This window comes from Schistocerca serialis, chromosome 1 (genome assembly GCF_023864345.2).
Source record: "Schistocerca serialis cubense isolate TAMUIC-IGC-003099 chromosome 1, iqSchSeri2.2, whole genome shotgun sequence".
Lineage (NCBI taxonomy): Eukaryota > Metazoa > Arthropoda > Insecta > Orthoptera > Acrididae > Schistocerca > Schistocerca serialis.
The window spans coordinates 1146097817-1146116565 of record NC_064638.1 but is presented as its reverse complement, the minus strand read 5'-3'; the positions used below and the strand labels follow the sequence as shown (position 1 = coordinate 1146116565).

The following is an 18749-nucleotide window of genomic DNA, read 5'->3' as shown; positions in this document are numbered from 1 at the left end:
CGGAGAGGGAAAGACGAAAGGATGTGGATTTTAAGGGAGAGGGTAAGGAGCCATTCCAATCCCGGGAGCGGAAAGACTTACCTTAGGGGGGAAAAAGGACAGGTATACAGTCTGTGTATGTGCAGTTGGATATGGGTGTGTGTGTGTGTGTGTGTGTGTGTGTGTGTGTGTGTGTGTGTGTGTGTGTGTGTCTCCTTTTTTCCCCCTAAGGTAAGTCTTTCCGCTCCCGGGATTGGAATGACTCCTTACCCTCACCCTTAAAATCCACATCCTTTCGTCTTTCCCTCTCCTTCCCTCTTTCCTGATGAAGCAACCATTGGTTGCGAAAGCTTGAATTTTGTGTGTATGTTTGTGTTTGTTTGTGTGTCTATCAACATGCCAGCGCTTTCGTTTGGTAAGTTACATCATCTTTGTTTTTAGAAATATGTATTTATTATGAAGCATTTTTATTTTTCCAGTAGTTACTGATCCACTGCACAGTTACGTCTGTCGTCAGGCAACAAAAGTATCATCAAGCATTTACAACTGAAAAACTTACATTTTTTATATTAGGTGCATTCAAGTTATAACACCTCCAATCTTTATCTGCAGGACTGGAAACAAATAGAAACGTGCAGTATGTTTTAAAATTCGCATGCCCCCTTGTGAACGCGTGATGGAGATGGCAGCATTGTACAGCACACACAACTCTAGTGGTAACAGCAGGAGTGAGAACTGTTTTAGATAACTTAAATGGCAACATTTTCATTACGAGAACAGTGTGTAATCATTTGTTTTGTCCATTTGTGTGGTGTGACGCTGATTGAAACCCATTGCCACTCGAGTGAGACATGATGGTGTCACAGATGTGTCTAGTGGGAGGGGGGGGGGGGGGCGGGGGGTGACAGTTCAAAGGAGGTGGAAAGTTGTGTGACAACAAACAAAGGTGATCTCAATGTGGCACAGCGATGGGGTAATCCTTACTTGTTTCATTCCAAAGGGCACTACTGTGATATAGGTGCAACATACCGAAATGTTTTGAAGAATGGACTCCTTTCAGCATTGTCCGAAAAATGGTTGGTAAAGGCTCACATGTGCCCTCTCACCAGAACAGTTCACCGGCGCATCGGACGAAAGCGACGCCCCAGTGTCTTCGTGGCAAGTACTTTGAAGTGATTTCTTGTGCTCCTACTCACCTGATTTGGCTCCTATTAACTTTTGGCCATTTCAGACGATGAAAGACAGTCTGCGATTACACATTCACTAGCTGTGCCCCTGTTGCATTAATGATTTTCCAGCAGTCTGACCGGACTCCTAAAGAAGTATCTGCAGCAGACCTGGAATTGTGCTGTCAGCTTTGTGAAAAATGTGTACAACTGGAATGAGCTTATGTGAATAAGTGATAAAAGTTTCACAATTTTTGTCTTTTTAGTTTGTGAGGAAAAAAGTTGTAGGTATTATAACTTGCATGCAGCTTGCATTACCGTCTCATTCATATACTAATGTGAGAATATTTCAATTTATTATTTACAGAGTATAGCCCAGTCACTGCAAGATCAGACTCCACAGTCATTGAGGCGTTCAGACTCGAGGTCATCCATCGTCTCTGTAGGTTCTGCAACATCTCAAGAAGTTGCACGCATCAACAGTGACAATACAGTAGAACAACCTCGCTCGAGAACGGGTAGTAAGTATAGTCCAAACATCATAATGTGTTTCTCTTCTTGCAGAACTGTTTTTTGTTTCACAAAAACATACTGTTCTTGCTCTAATTGGTCTGTTTTCTGACATACAGTTGTTCAAGCTAAGTTAAACATTTTTCTTGTACCCATTGTAACAGAGCCCCATTTTGCAATTTTTTTTGCAGTTTTCTTTCCACTTAACAAGGTGGTGCAATGGTTAGCACAGTGGACTCGCATTTGTGAGGATGATTGTTCAAACCCCACCTACGTGGTTTTTTGAAAAGACATGGCTGAGTTCCTTCCCCATCCATCCCTCGTCAAAGCTTGTGATTAGTATCTGGTGACCTCATTGTTGACAGAACATGTAACTCTAATCTTCCTTTTGTTTTCTTTTCAAATATTTTCCTGTTCAGTTTTTTTTCACTACTTTCAGTACATATTTTGTCTCCAACCCACTTCTTAACACTGTAGTTACACATTACATAATCCAAAAAATTTACACCAGGCATAAGTGTGTTTTGATTTCTGTCAGGCTGCACCCTCTCATTTTATTTCTTTGTGCTATGTTTTGTTTCTTTAGTTGCAACAGTCTCATACTACGGTCTCTTCTGCAATCTGTGTTCTTGTAAATGTTTTCTTCCACTCAATCACTCTGTCATTCATATTCTCTCAATATTTCACAACTCTTTAGCATTGTGTTTGCCAGTTAACATAAATGAATTCTTCATGAACATATTGAAGGCAGGTGGTGGTGTAGCAGATTATCAGAGTAAAATAAATCCCTCTGAACTTTATCAAGAAGCTGAGTACATGGAGATTTAAAGAGAACATTTTGATAAAGAATTTGGAAAATGAAATACTATCATTAAAAAACAATAAATCTGTTGCATGGAGTGTGATACCCACTAAAGTGATTAACGGACTGTACCACGTAGTAGCACCTCCATGAAATCAAATAATCAGTTTCTCTTTTGAACAGAGGTGCTATCCTGGTGTGTTGAATTTCAAGAAAGGATTGAGGAAAGACAGGGGGAACTATTATCTTATTTCTTCTATTATTTCAATTGTCTTAAAGTTGCTGGAGAAAGCATCTACAGTCCAGATTACAAAATTTTATTGTAAAAAAAACATTATTCTAAGCAACCAGTTTGGATTCAAGTAAGGAAAAAACCTGGATATAACAAGTAACTATATTGAAAATATAAGCAAAGTAGTAGATCAGAGCAGTAAAGCTGCAGGTATCTTTTCGATCTTACAAAAGCCTTTCAGTAAACTAGTCGTTGCTTATCTACAAATTAGTTAGTGCTCTTATCTTCGGTATATCATTCCTGCAGAATAGATAGTGCTCTGTATTGGATTATATCGTTCCTGCAGAACAGGAAACAAAGAGAAGGGTAACTGTCACTTCAAACACAGTGTAGTATCACAAGATATGCCAGCATTCTCGAGCAGATGCTTCTTCTGTTCCATGTGAATGATGTGCTGACAAGTGTAACTTCCCCATCAGTACTGTTTGCAGATGCTATTTCTGTTTTAATAGAGGCTTATAATGCAGAAAATATTCGGAGCTCTATTATACAGACACTTGAAACCTTAGAAAAATGGATCCAGTTAAATGGTTGAAACTGAACCTTTCATAAACCCATATGGTACATTTCAAAATTAAACATTCCAAATGGTAGAGTTTAAAATATAGCATAACAATCTACTTGTGGAAGACGTTGATACGGTCTGATTTTCTGGGGAAGTTCATGTGACATATCTCAGATACTGGAACTGCAAAAGACAACTGTCATTACTTGTATGTTGCAAAGCTAAAAGAATCTCATAATCATTATTTCAGAGACTGTGAATCTTAAACTGTTCCCTTCCTATAATTTATGAAATTCAAATCTTACACAGTAGACAAATATTATTTGAGGAGAATAATTTTAGCCACACTTACAACATGAGAAACGAGAATTTACCATTCCTGCATAACAAGTGATATTATATGTACAGTCTCCACTTTATATGAGGATGGAAATATAAATTCATAGACAAAAATACACTTAACAAGAAGCTAGATCACCTAAAAGTAAGTTTACAGATGTTTTGTGGGAGAAATGTTACTATTCAGTAGCATAATTCCTGTAATATAAACTGAAAATTTTGTTTTAATTAGGCAATGGAAACTCCAGGTTGGAATATCAACAATATAAGGGAAAGATAGACTGCTACTTACCGTAAAGATGACATGTTAAGTTACAGATAGGCATAACTGAAAAACACTTGCACGTTAGCTTTTGGTTACGGCTGCCATCAGAAAAGGAAACACATACACACACACACACACACACACACACACACACACACACACAAAAAACTGCCATCTCCGGCAGCTCAGACCGGTCAGTGCTGCCAGAGATGGTAGTCATGTGTGTGTTTCCTTTTCCGATGTCTGTCTGTAACTTAACATGTCATCTTTACGAAAAGTAGCAATCTGTCTTTTCTTTATATTGTTATTATTATTAGGATATTGTTATTAGCATCACTTCAGTTTGTGATGAAATTTTATTATGAATGTATGAATATGAATCAGATATATGTTAAAAGTGTAACAAATCATGATTCACTTCATGAAACAACACATTTGCAAACTGTACATATTTTTAAATTTAATTTCTTTGGTTTAGTTTGACCGTCTGACCAGAAGCTTTTTAGTTATGGAATGAGTTTTTGCACGTATCATTGGATAAGTGAGGATTAATTTATTTTTAAAATTAAACATTTAAAAGTAGAATTTGAAGTAGTTGTCTGATATCATAGGTATCAGAATTGTAATTGTTTTCTCTTCTCCTCCTCACAAGTGCTTTGTCTCCTGTTCAATGAGCACACATGTCTGGTCTAAAAAGCCTGCTCATTTTTCAACTGCCATGACGCCTTGCCTTGCCATAATACAGAAAAAAATGGCCTTCAGTCAGGTAACTTAATCTGAATAAACTTGTGAACATTCACTCCAAGGCCATACTGTGGAGGAAATCTAGGTGTGTACAAGCCCTACATTTAGGTTTATCCATAAGTTCCTGTCTCTTTATGTTGCACATCACATAAAAGTACTATTTTGCACCTTGGATGTCATATACAACCAAACCTTGCCAGGAATAATTCTGTCTGTCATCTGAAGATAATGATGAAGGCCAGTTCCCTTTCCTGCATTCTCACATCATCAGACACACGGAGAAATTGTTATTAAATACAAACTGTTTTAAGATCACTTGTCATTCTTAATTGCTACGCTTTTGCAATCTAGTGCACAAAAATTCTATTATATGGTTGTCAAAACGTCCATTCATCGAAACAGTTTTGCAAAAGAATTATAGCAGATCCAGCATTGTGGGCTACCAGAGTTAACGTACATAAAGAGTTCTTATTGAAATAAACTTGTATTTTTGGCCACACACAGTGCTCCAACAAATGTTGATGTAGAAATGTCTTGTTTACAGATTCGCCAGCAGATCTGCATGGAATGTGGTACCCAACTGTTCGAAGAACACTAGTTTGTCTGTCTCGTCTCTACCGCTGTGTTGACAGAACTATTTTCCAGGGTCTTTCGCAGGAGGCATTGTCTGTGTGCATCCAAAGTGTGGCATCAGCATCACAAGCAATTACTGCAAGAAAGGTATTATTACAAAACATAAATATAAATGTTTATAGTTTTTTAGGGATTTTACTGTGTTAGTGTCAACTATTATAAACATTTCTTAAAATAGTTCACGGCAATGAATACCATTGCTTTCTGTCACATTCTACCAGTCATGTGCTAATTTTACTTCTAAGCCTTCTTATAGAAAATTAGGAATAAAGATTAATGTAAGAAAGAGAAATCACATTTCAAGTTTGTTCCATTATCTGTTGCCAAATGCAGGAGAAAATGCTTCTGAAAGATAGCATTTGTTTCATATTTTCCCTACGCCAGTTTCTGCTGCCACTTGTTAGCAAGTTCTTTCTGTCTTTGTAGGGCACTTTTCTCTTCCACATTTTATAGTTTCATAAATAGTGTTGATGGGAAACTGATTGAGTTTCACCTCATTTTGCCTCTCATGAGGTATCCAAAAGTTTCTAAAATTTGAATTTTGTATTCAGGTGGGTAAGTGTAGTCTGAAATGCCACAGGGTGTCTCCTTATACATTATGTGATTAAAAGTATCCAGACACCTGGCTGAAAATGACATAAAAGTTCATGGCGCCCTCCATCGATAAGCTGGAATTCAATATTCCACTCTCTCAGCATACATCCAGTCAGGTGCTGAAAGGTTTCTTTGCCAATGGCAGCCTATTCTTCACGGAGTGCTGCACTGAGGAGAGGTATCGACATCAGTCAGTGAGGTCTGGCATGAAGTCAGCGTTCCAAAACATCCCAAAGGTGTTTCTATGGTTTCAGGTGAGGACTCTGTGCAATCCAGTCGATTGTAGGGATGTTATTGTCATCTAACCACTCCGCCACAAGCTGTGCATTATGAACAGGTGCTCCAACGTGTTGAAAGATGCAATTGCCATCCCTGAATTGCTCTTCAATGGTGGGAAGCAAGAAGGTGCTTAAAACATCTATTTAGGCCTGTGCTGTGATACCACACCATAACACCACCAGCTCCGAATTTTACTGTTGTCACTACGCATGCTGGCAGATGATGTCCCACATTTTTCCACTATTCAATTATCCAAAGTTTATGCTCTTTACACCAAGCGAGACGTCATTTGGCATTTACTGGTGTGATGTGTGGCTTATGAGCAGCTGCTCGACCATGAAATCCAAGTTTTCTCACCTCCCGCCTAGCTCTCATAGTACTTGCAGTGGATCTTGATGCAATTTGGAATTCCTGTGTGATGGTGTGTATAGATGTCTGCCTATTACAAGTTACGAGCTTCTTCAACTGTCGGCTGTCTGTCAGTCGTCAGTCAACAGACATAGTCAACCTGTACGCTTTTGTGCTGTACGTGTCCCTCCATGTTTCCACTTCACTATCACATTGGAAACAGTGGACCTAGGGATGTTTAGGAGTGTGGAAATCTTACGTACAGACATATGACACAAGTGACACCCAGTCGCCTGATCACGTTCGAAGTTCGTGAGTTCCGAGGAGCGACCCATTCTGCTCTTCCACGATGTCTAATGACTACTGAGGTTGCTGATAAGGAGTACCTGGCAGTAGGTGGCAGCACAATGCGCCTAATATGAAAAATAAATGTTTTTGGGGCTGTCCGGATACTTTCGATCACATAGTGTACATACATCCTTCTAGAATCAGTGTTGCAAGTAGCTGCAGGACTAGTGGTTTGGTTAGTTGTTGGTGATTGTATTTCCATGTGTGATATTTGATGTTTGCTTGAGTTTTTAGTTGGCTGATCTGAAAGAGAAGCAAGTTTTGTTTTAAACTTAGGAAAGATTCTGGAGACAATACTTTACGTCAGAATCAGATTTAAGACTGCATAAACATTTCAGAAAGAGTGAACATTGAATTGTGATGATGACTGTCTCTCTCTCTCTCTCTCTCTCTCTCTCTCTCTCTCTCTGTGTGTGTGTGTGTGTGTGTGTGTGTGTGTGTGTGTGAAAGGGAGTAGAGATATATATGTACTGTGTTATCTGTTTCAGAGTCCTATTGATGGTGAACTTTTCCAAATAAAGCATTTACTCATCTTAAGAGAGCAGATAGCTCCATTTCAAGTTGATTTTACCATCAAGGAAATGAGTTTGGATTTTAGCAAAATGAAAACTGCAGGTCAGTGTGAATTTTTGCATCTGACTTTGTAAAGTGATGTGGTTGCAATTATTGGTCCCATGCACTTCCATTTTCAGTCAACGCACTCCCTCATTTCGTTACTTCCAGTTTTTGCCATTTCTCACATGACCCTCCCCTCCACTCCCCTAACCTTAGACCCCTTCCCAAATTCAAGGAATAATATGCTTTCCACAGTAATCTTCCTCAAGTAATTACATTGATATAAATGTCACATTTTGTTGTTTTCTTATTTTTAAGACATTTGTATTCACTGTTCTGACAGTGATATATTTAAACAATTTCTCACTTTATCACTTAATCTTGTTCAAAAAGTTTTTATTGACTCTGATGATAATCTTTCTATGAACATTATTGGAAACAGAAGAAAAAAAATCCTTTAGTTGAATTATGTTGAAGTACAATCAGATAACTATGTGAATAACTTGTTTCTGTATTTCTCTGTTCAGCTTTCAGCCTTCTCCAAAAGAAGCGCCGCCTGTTTTCCCTGGGGACAAATAATGCACTGCTTGAGTTCTTGTTGGAAGGCACACCCCAAGTGAAGGAACAGCTGCTAGATTCTCGAAAGGAAGTAGACCGTCAGCTTAAAGCATCCTGTGAGGCTTTTATAAATCACGCCACATCACAGTTGGCAGATCCAGTTCTTGCATTTCTGCAGAAGGTATACAAAGCAAATTTTGACAAGTAATTCTATTTGTTATTCTCCCTGGACAGTGATAGTAGAAAAGTCTAGGCAATGAACCAAAAGTAAGTTACGAGAAGTCTTTCTTTCCAGCTTCCTCACCACATCCTCCTCCTCCTCCTCCCCCGCCCCGAAGGTTCGGATAGAATTATCCACCCCTACCCCATTTCTACATAATTTTATATCTTTGATTTCTTCTGTGAACTGCTAAGTGTTCATTATCTTTCATAGTTTTCAAACATGGCTCTGTCATTCTAATTGTTATTCATTTGGTAATTAGTGATTTGTTAACTTTTTTGCAATGAGCTGATGATGCTTCATTATGAGTCAAAACATGAGAGCCACTTACTTAATGGCATGTTGGTCCGTCTACCAGACACATTATTGCAGTGATGAGCACAGCACAAATTTGACAAGTCCTTGGTGTTTTCCTGGATGTATAGAGCACCAAATGCCTACAAACAGGTCACACAGTACCTGTAAATTGTGAGCCTTTGGTTTGTGGGTGCGAGCTGGCGCCTGATAGCTTTCTATATATGTTTCAACACATTCAGACCAGGTAAATTTTGTAGCAAAAATATCAACGTGAGCTCAGTAGCATGCTTCTGAAACCTCTGTAGCACGATTCTGGCCTCATGACTCGAACAGATATCTGCTGGAAGATACCATCACTGTCGGTGAAGACATCAACCTTGGAGGTATGCAAGTGGCCTCCAATGATGTTGGCATAGTTGACAGTTGGCGTGGTGCCTTCAGTTATCGATGCAGGTCCTGTGGAATCCCAGGTAAATGTCCCCAGAGTATAATATTGTCCCCACCAGCCTGCATTTGGGCGAGGTGCATGTTTCGAGCAACGGTTTGTCTGGATGATATAGTGTTTGGATTCGGCCATTGACCCATTGTAACAGGGAACATGATTCATCCAAACTGGCAACAATTTTCTGTTGATCCACAGTCCATTCTTGATGTGGTTGGGTCAAAATCAGAACATTTAGAGGTCATCTGCTGCAGAACCCCGTGTTTGACAATATGCATGGGACAGTGTTCCAAAACATTTGTGCCTCCACCAACATAGTACTCAGTCATTAAATCTTCTGTATATTGCCAGCTACTGTGCTTCACACAGAGTGGGTAAGCCTCTGACTGTGTTGTGTGATGAGGCACGGACAATCAATTCATTATCACCTACTCGTTGTTTCACCACCCTTCAACCCCTTTCCATAGATGCATACAACAGTAGCACGCAAATACTCATTCAGTTCAGCATTTTCAAGATGCTTGTTTCCAGATGCTGGGCTGTAACAACCTCCCCTTTGTCAGTGTCACTAATGTCAGTGGATTTCCACATTTGCTGCCCTTATATTCAATAGAATGATTCCCTACTCATCTCTGTTCCACTTACATACTTTCCGTACTGTGTCATATGCCTGTAATGGTGTCAGGTGATATTTGATCTTTTGTTGAGCAGTACATATGTTTATGAATAAGTTAGTCACATGTATATTTATATTTTTATTGACTAATACATATTTGATAGCATGAGCTCCATTGTTAGGGTACACAAATTTGAGGCTTCTTGTTGTGGCTTGGTGATGCAATTGTACTTCAGTTTGGCAAGACTCTATGTCACTGTGTGTGTGGTGTATTTCATATACTTTATCTTCATCACACACACACACACACACACACACACACACACACACACATCATCATAACAAAGTGCAACTGCAGTTATGTCAATAGCAGTCACACACCATGACTGTTATTTACCATTAGCCGAATAGACAGCATTTTAATGTACAGTACATGACTTTGCCTAAATTTGTTGTCAGCCAGATTGGTGGACTTTCACCACATTTTATTGTTTCCTATAAACTCAGCAGACGGCATATCAAACGAAGTTGTATTGTAAAGAGTAAAACGAAGTGTTTACACTTTTTCTGTGCAATAAAATGTACTTCAGACTGAATCAGCAATAACTAATCTGTTCAGACACCTGCTATGAGAATGCACATATATAAGCACAATGAGCAGTGTGACAATGCGGCAACATTAAGCACCATGTCCACAGTTCTGCCTAACCACCATAGAATTAATATCAGAGAGCCAGAATCTGACTATTGTTAATATGGTCAATCAACACATTGTTCCTATCTGGCTCAAAGCATTTGCACCTATACGTATTAGTAAATTGTCTCCACCATGTTTTTGTGTGTCTATGTGAAGACCTCGGGTACTATTGTCGGAATTTTGATTCAGTTTTTACTAACAGACGGACTGATTAAGATAATTTATTACCACTACACCAGACAAGTCATCTGGCGTAGATAATTAGTGCTACCTTTATGGGTCACTAGTTGTTTCCTAAGGCAAAGAAATAAAAATATTCACAATTTGAAAAAAATACATTACTCATCATAGAAATGACCTGTTGAGTTGCTGACAGTCACAACAAGACTGTTACACGTGAGAGCTTTTGGCCAAAGGCTTCTGTGGCAAAGGAAACACACACGATTCACACAAGCAAACACACCTCATGCACACAACTGCTACCATTGGCAGCTCCTACCAGAATGTGTCTGTCATGTGAATAGCAATATGGAATGGAATGGGGAAAGGGGTCGAGGTGGCAGGGTATGGGTGGGGGGAAAGAAGAGCGCTGTCTGCATTAGGTGTGCAGGGACTCGATGGCGGCCCGATGAGACTATCATGTGCAGTGTCAGGAGGTGGTGCAGGGAGAGGAAAAGATGTGGCAGTAGAAACGGAGAGGATCAGGAGAGGGGAAATGACTGGAGGGTAAATTGGCAGAGGGTGAGAGATAAGACTAGGGGGGAGAAGATAGGGCAGAGGGGGTGGATATTTTGTGTGGTGGGTCTGGGGGCAGTAGGTTGCCGTAGGTTGAGGTCGGGGTAATTTTGGGAGCAGTGGGTGTGTTACAAGGATAACGCCCATCTGCACAATTCAGAAAAGTTGGTGGTGGAGGGGAGGAATCAGATGGCTCGGGTAGTGAAGCAGTGATTGAAATCAAGCATGTTGTGTTCAGCAGCGTGTTGTGCCAGTGTGGTCTGGCCTGCTCTTGGTCACAGTTTGCCAGTGACAGTTCATCCTGATGCACAGCTGGTTGTTAGTCATAGCAATGTAAAGAAGCTGCATAATGGCTGCAGCAGAGCTGGTATACGACGTTCCTGCTTTCACAGGTTGCCTGGCCTTTGATGCTGTGACAGGACTGGAATAGGCGGGGTGAGTGGTTTGGTCAGGTTTTGCACATGGGCCTTCCACAGGGATATGATCATTGCGGCAAGGGGATGGGATTGTGAATGGTGTACGGATGGACTATGATGTTGTGAAGGTTGGGTCAGCAATAAAACATCACTTTAAGATGGGTGGGAAGGATCTTGGGTAGGAGTCCTTCCTTTCACTGCATGATGATAGATAGTCAAAGCTGTGATGAACAATGTGGTTCAGTTTTTCCAGTCCAGGTTGGTATCAGGTGACGAAGGGGGCACTCTTGTAGCTGGCCTTTGGGGGTGCTCCCTTCTCACCCTGCCCCCTACATCCCAACACAGTGTCACTGGCAATCTGGTCAGGCCGCCAACTAGTCCCTGCACCCCCTGCCAAACAGTGCTCTTCTCTCCCCCCACCCGTACCCTGCTATCCTGCTGCTGCCCTGCCCCACTCCAGAGTGGTGTTCATGTGACGGTTGCTCTCTGACCAGAGGTGCCGGTGGTAGTGGTCTTGTGTGCATGAGGTCGCTTTTGTAAATGTTTCATTTGTTGAAGAAAGCTTTGGCCGAAAGCTATATTGTGTAACAGTCTTTTCGTTGAGCCTGTCTGCAACTCAATAGGCCATCTTTATGGTGAGTAGCAATCTGTCATTTGCCAAATATTGTCAATGTTCCAACCTGGAGATCCCATCGTTTAATATTCACAGTTCATGAGAAGCAAGATTGTGATTGTAATTTTAATGATTAAAACCATAATTTGACTCAACTGTGTATGCATGAACAAAATTATTTTATTGAATTTTTAAATAGTTACTGTCTTTGATCCCATGTGGTCACAAGCAAGTTGCTGTTTGGTTTGGTGGGAGAGTGCAGTAGTAGGTCTTCATGTATCTATGAAATGTGCATAAATGTTGGGACTTCAAACCCATTCTCATTGCTGTTCAGATTTACCATCACTTGAATATGGTGTGTAATTTGATCAGATAACTATTTTCAGAAATTTCTTCTTTGGAAAAATTAAAAGCAGATGATCACACTTAAGTGAGGAATAACTTGTCTTCCATTGGACATGTGGCAACATAAATCTCGCAGAGGGAGTATTTTTAGCATTATGCTACAGAGTTAAGAAATTTTATCTGGGACCTGCTTAAAATTTATCCCTGGTATTTCGCTGAGCTCCTACAGAGTATTGATTATGCTGTATAACGTGTCAGCTTCTTCAAATAAGTAGCTGCATTTTTCTGTGGCAGTGTATTCAGCTGGAACAAAAAAGTACCATACCAGTTCACCACCACCCAAATCTGTTAACAGTGAGTGGAACATTTAGTAGATTGTTTTGGATGTAAAAATACACCATGTGATCAAAAGTATCCGGACACCCCCAAAAACATAAATTTTTCATATTAGGTGCACTGTGCTGCCACATACTGTTAGGTACTCCATATCGGCGACCTCAGTAGTTATTAGACATTGTGAAAGAGCAGAATGGGTGGTTCCACAGAACTCGTGACTTCGTACATGGTCAGGTGATTGGGTGTCACTTGTGCCATACATATGTATGCGAGACTTCCATGCTCTTAAACATCCGTAGGTCCAATGTTTCCAGCGTGATAGAGAAGTGGAGACGTGAAGGGACATTTACAATACAAAAGCGTACAGGCCGACCTTGTCTGTTGACTGACAGACCGCCAACAGTTGAAGAGGCTCATAATGTGTAATGAGCAGACATCTATCCAGACCATCACACAGAAATTCCGAACTGCATCAAGATCCACTGCAAGTACTATGACAGTTCAGAGGGAGGGGAGAAAACTTGGATTTCATGTTCGAGCGGCTGCTCATAAGACATAGATCACACTGGTAATTGCCAAACAATGCCTTGCTTGGTGTAAGGATCGTAAGAGTTGGACGATTGAAAAGTGGAAAAACGTTGTGTGGAGTGACAAGTCCCGGTACACAATGTGGCAATCCGATGGCAGGGTATGGGTATGATGCATGTCCGGTGAACATCATCTGCCAGTGTGTGTAGTTCCAACAGCAAAATTCAGAGGTGGTGGTGTTATGGTGTTGTCATGCCTTCATGGAGGGGGCTTGCACCCACTGTTGTTTTGCTTGGCACTATCACAGCACAGTCCTACATTGATGTTTTAAGCACCTTCTTGCTTCCTACTGTTGAAGAGCAAGTCAGGGATGGCGATTGCATCTTTCAACACAATTGAGCACCTGTTCATAATGCATGGCCTGTGGCGGAGTGGTTGCACAACCACCACCACCCTGTAATGGACTAGGCTGCACAGAGTCCCCACCTGAATCCTAGAGAAACACCTTTGAGATGTTTTGGAACGTAGACTTCGGGCCAGGCCTCACCGACAGACATAGATACCTCTCCTCAGTGCAGCACTCTGTGAAGAATGGGCTGCCATACCCCTAGAAACCTTTCAGCACCTGATTGGATGTATGCCTGCAAGGTTGGAAGCTGTCATCAAGGCTCAGGGAGGGCCAATACCATATTGAATTCCAGTATTACCGATGCAAGGTGCCACTAACTTGTATGTCATTTTCAGTCAGGTGTCCGGATACTTTGGATCACATAATGTACATGCATTCTTTTAATTTTTGTAGTGCATATGTAAAATATCCCCACTGCATGGCTGTCATCAGATAATCTTATAATGCTCATTGCATATTTTAGAATTGCTACTACATAACCCTGCAAGATAAACAGTTCCATATCTGAGAGGAAATGGGTCAGAAGTCCAATTTTTGCAGTTTGGACTTGTTACCATACTTGTAATATGCACACAGTATCCAGTTTAGGACATGTTAAAAGGGTGCATGTCCATTTAACACTTTCTGAATTGGCCATGGGGTGGAACTGGACTACTGCCCTTCTTCTCCACATGAAGCAGTGTGGGTATTACATCAGAACTGCAGAAATTGGACTTGTGTGTCTTTACAGATCAGTCGCAGAGTTTCTGAACAAAGTGTCTTGCACACAGTAGCCAGGTGCCACATTGTGTTACTACGACAGTATGATGTCAGCTGTTGCCAGTCCTGACACACATTGTGAATGTGCAATACAACTTTATATAAAATGTGTTTTGTACGCATTTTTCTAAGCGTACGCTGGTGGTGTATTTTACCATTCTGTTACAGGCACAAGTATTCTCCAGCATGAGTGCAGAAGTACAGAATGTAAAACTCTCACAACAACCATTTGCACATCCAGCAGCAGTTAGTGAAATTGTTGCTGAGACAAAACGACTTATAAAAGCAAAACTGCCAAATGTCCAGCGCAGCATGCAGCTCTACTTGGCAAACCGGGAGACTGAGTTCATACTTTTCAGGCCAATAAAGGTATGCTGTCACATAACTAACTATTGAAATGACTTAAGAACATATAAGTGAACAACACTGGACACAATAATGTGGTTGTATTTTTGTTTCCAGAGAGAAACGTGTTCCAAAATTATTTAGGTAACTAATAGAGAAGTTGAAGTACTTGCTATTTACTTTTTCCGTATTTTTGTAGCATCTACATTGTGTATTATCTCCCCCAACCATTTGTTGTTTGTGCGTGGCCAAGGAAAAACATTTGGTTTCAAAGTATAAATGTGTCTGATGTTGCTTGCACATAAGTATCATTCCACTCACAATGACAGTTTTTGATCTAGCGTATTTATAACTTATTTCTTTCACTTTATTACAGTTTGGTCATAAATAATGTCATTGTATGAACATGGTTTCTGTCAGCAAACAGGGACCAAATGAAGTGGTGTTGTGGTCCAGGACTCTTATTTGAGAAGAGGGATTCATACCTCTATCTAGCCATTCAAATTTTAGTTTTCCATTGTTTCTCTAGATCACAACAAACAAATTGAGAGAAATGAATGTGGTGAATAAATGAATTATCTATTGATAAACGTAGTACATAAATAAATATGTCCTTGCCTTAATAGGTCACAGGAAAATTTTCCTGTTGATATAGTGTAAAAAAGGTCATATGGTTGAGTCAAAGAAAGAAAATGTTATACACTTACTTTGAACTTTTGATGTTTCAGTTCCAGGTAAAGTAAAATTTTCAAGTCGCTGGTGCAATATGGGTGAATGTATTGTATAAATGTGCTTTTGGTGCTGTCATTCTAATCTTTAAACTTGAATCTCTTCATCCTTGTTAACTAAAGAATTTGCAGCATTAATAACAGGATCTTGCTCTTTTGATGTTTAACATTTCCCTCATTCAGTAGGGACCTGAAAAATTCAGATTTTATGATAAATGTGAATTCTGTCTCAAAATGTGAAAATAGGAAATTACGTAATAAATGCTATTTCATAGTGAATTGTATCCAGATTAACTATTTTATCAGGCTTAGTTAGAAATAGTTTTATTTTCTGCATCTTAATGTCAAAAATGTATTCAGTTTTTAGTTACTGGTATTGCACATCATCTAATGAAGTCCAGTTTGGAAAGATAGTGCTCAATGATTGAGAGGCACATAATTGTGGATGGTTGAATGGTCTGGTCTGTATAAGGTACGTGCTATGTAATGCAACATAGCACCTTAGACCAAATATACCCATACATTTGTCTGCTAGATATAGTTCAAAAGTTGGTAAACACAGACACTTTAACACAGCAATTTTTGGGTGACAGGTGTTTAGAACTGTGGTTGCACGAAATAGCAGTAGAGGTCAAACCTGAACTATCACACTTACGACATTGCCAACCTTAGCAAGCAATTGTGTGGTAGTTGTTGCTGAACGCTTCGTGTTGTTGTTGTTGTTTTTTGTGTGTGTGTGTGTGTGTGTGTTCATTCATTCATTTATGCTTTCAGATGACCAACAGTTTATGATGTCTGCAGTCTGCACTATAGCGACCAGAAAGCAAAACCTGTCAACATATTTTGACAGCACCGAAATTCTGCCACTAAAGTGCGAGTAGAATTAATTTCGACAATGTAGGAAAAGACAGATTGCTACTTACCATGAAGAAGACAAGTTAAAATGCAGACAATTAAGACACTTACATTGCGTTGCCACCGCTGCCAACCCATCCACCAGTCTTTCCCCTCTCCTCTCCTTTTGTGCTCCTTTTTTTTCCCCTCCTCCCTGCCCCACAAGTCCCAACGCTGTGCCTGTTGCCATTCTAGTCCCTGCACATTCCACCAGACAGCGTTCGTCTCTCCTCCCACCTGTACACTACTATCCCTTCCCCTTCTCCATCCCATCCAGATTGCTGCTTGCACCCCACATAATAGTTGCATTCTGGCCAGATATGCTGGAGTTGGCAGTCTTGTGTGCATGAGATGTGCTTTCTTGTGTGTATGAATGGTGTGTGTTTCTCTTCTGCTGATGAAGGCTGCAGCCGAAAGCTTTATGTAAATGTCTTTAATTGTGCCTGTCTGCAACTTGCTTGTCTCCTTTACAGTAAGTAGCAATCTGTCTTTTCCTATATTGTTGATATTCCTACCAGAATTTCCATTGTTGAAATTATTGTCTGTTCTACTTCTGTGCAGAGTTTCTTGTCGGTTCTATCTCTAGCATTGTCAAGTACAGTTCGGATACAAGAGCCCACAAAAGGTTAAAATTAATATGCTGCAGATTTTGTAATTAATGAATTGGGTGAGAAAAGAAAAAAGGCAAGTTAAACCTGAAATAAAAGGAGCAATCAGTTCACTGGTGAGAAAATGCTGCTGCTTCTCAGCAGAAACAGACATTTATTGAAAGCTTAAATAGAGCCAAAAGAAAAAGACAAGCAGAGAATGTTTGGGAAAAAAGTGCTTAATTGCAAAATGGAACATTCCAGTCAAAAAGCTAATCAATCTCGTCTTTTATTGTTTTAACAGTCAGTTTCAAAGCACTAAGGCCTCATCTTCAGTTACATGGTGTGGCAACCTTTTAAATTTGTACATCTAATAAGAAAAAATTCTATTTGTGAATTCTGCCAGAAATAGGTGCTACATTTTTGGGTCTCTGTCAGTTTTCCGAGGCCAATTGTATCCAAGTCTACTGCATATCACACTAAGTGCACTGTTAGCTCTATGTTCTGTATTTTTGTGATTAGTGTGATCTTATCGTAAAATTAGTGTTTTATATGGAACTGCAGGCTTTCTCAGCAAATTTTGTTCTTGAAATCTTTTCAGGGCATCAGTTGAATTGGGGCATCATCTCATACCATCATTTCAGAAAGTTGCCTATTCAAGTCTTCAGGCAAAATGTTTGATTCTTGAGGCTGAACTGTCTTGTGTAGCCACTGGACTGCAGACCAGGCAAGTTAGTTGTGACTCCTGAAGGGAGTGTCTCAGTCAATGGTGGAGAAGGGGTCAGGACTGGGTGTCGAGTCCTTCCGTTGCCTGTCCATCTGTCTTCAAAGAGACTGTGGAAATAAGAGTACAAAACACTCTCGTCAACCTGGACAACAGGTTTCAAGTAAGCTCTGAGTGGGATCAGGCGAGAGTGAAAATCCACCAAGAAGCTCCAGTCCTAAAGCAGTGGTGGAAGGGAACAGAATTAGCAAGCGACACCACGACTTGATGCTCATACCCCTGCTGCCCCCCCCCCCCCCCCTCATCCAGTCAGGTGGTCTCCACCACACACACTCCTCCGCAGGCACACAATTGACTTGGCTGTTATGCACTTGGCAGGAGAGTCTGGAGTTGAGCGGCTATAAAAGATCAGATGCCACAGGACCCTGAAATTTGCAAGTAGGAAACTGGTTAAAGGATTTTGATAAGAAGATACTGCCATTCGGCTGATATCCTGAGATTATTTAATCAATAGTATTTAGATGTTTGTAAAAATCATAAGACAGAAAAGGCTAACATCTCCTTACCTTCAGGAGCCACAACTTGCAGTACTGCTGACAGGAACACTTGAAATAAAAACATTATACTTAGCTTTTGAAACAGTAAGTTCCTTCTTCAGGAAAGAAAGAGAAATTTGTTGGGGTGGATTGGAAAGGGGGACTGACAGGTCTCTCTGAACCTAATTGTGTTTGTTTGTTTACTTTTATTAGGATCGGGTCTACATACAAGTCCGTCTTATAGTACCTTTCTAGTAAAACTTATAATTACAACTACTTAATTTTAGTACATACAGAGTACATAGTAGCTGGTAATTACATCTTTCCAAAAGAGAAAGATTAATTTGTAAGTTTCTGCATCTTATGACATGAAGACATTAATAGGAAGTTAGTTTGTTTGTTTGTAGTATCTTGCACGAAGGCAGTAACCAAATGCCGTACCACACACACAAAGAATACATTCATTTTGATGCTGAGTCACACAAACATGTTGGCGAGTGGCCAACACCAGTCCTATAGGTGATTGGCAAAGCTTGTGTGACAGAAAGGCACCTTTATCATGTGCTAAAGGTATCGCCTGCTGCATGTTCAGTTCATAAAACATG

General features: G+C 40.2%; 1 protein-coding gene across 1 annotated transcript in view; it reads left to right on the top strand.

Moving 5' to 3' along the window:
• The window catches only part of LOC126456041 (conserved oligomeric Golgi complex subunit 3), a 116712-nt gene that overhangs the window by 92585 nt on the left and 5378 nt on the right, over positions 1-18749 (top strand). The window contains exons 10-14 of the mRNA XM_050091799.1: positions 1513-1666; positions 5147-5322; positions 7293-7419; positions 7887-8098; positions 14499-14699. Of these exons, the coding sequence (XP_049947756.1) occupies positions 1513-1666; positions 5147-5322; positions 7293-7419; positions 7887-8098; positions 14499-14699 (870 nt within the window). The remainder of the gene's footprint in view (positions 1-1512; positions 1667-5146; positions 5323-7292; positions 7420-7886; positions 8099-14498; positions 14700-18749) is intronic.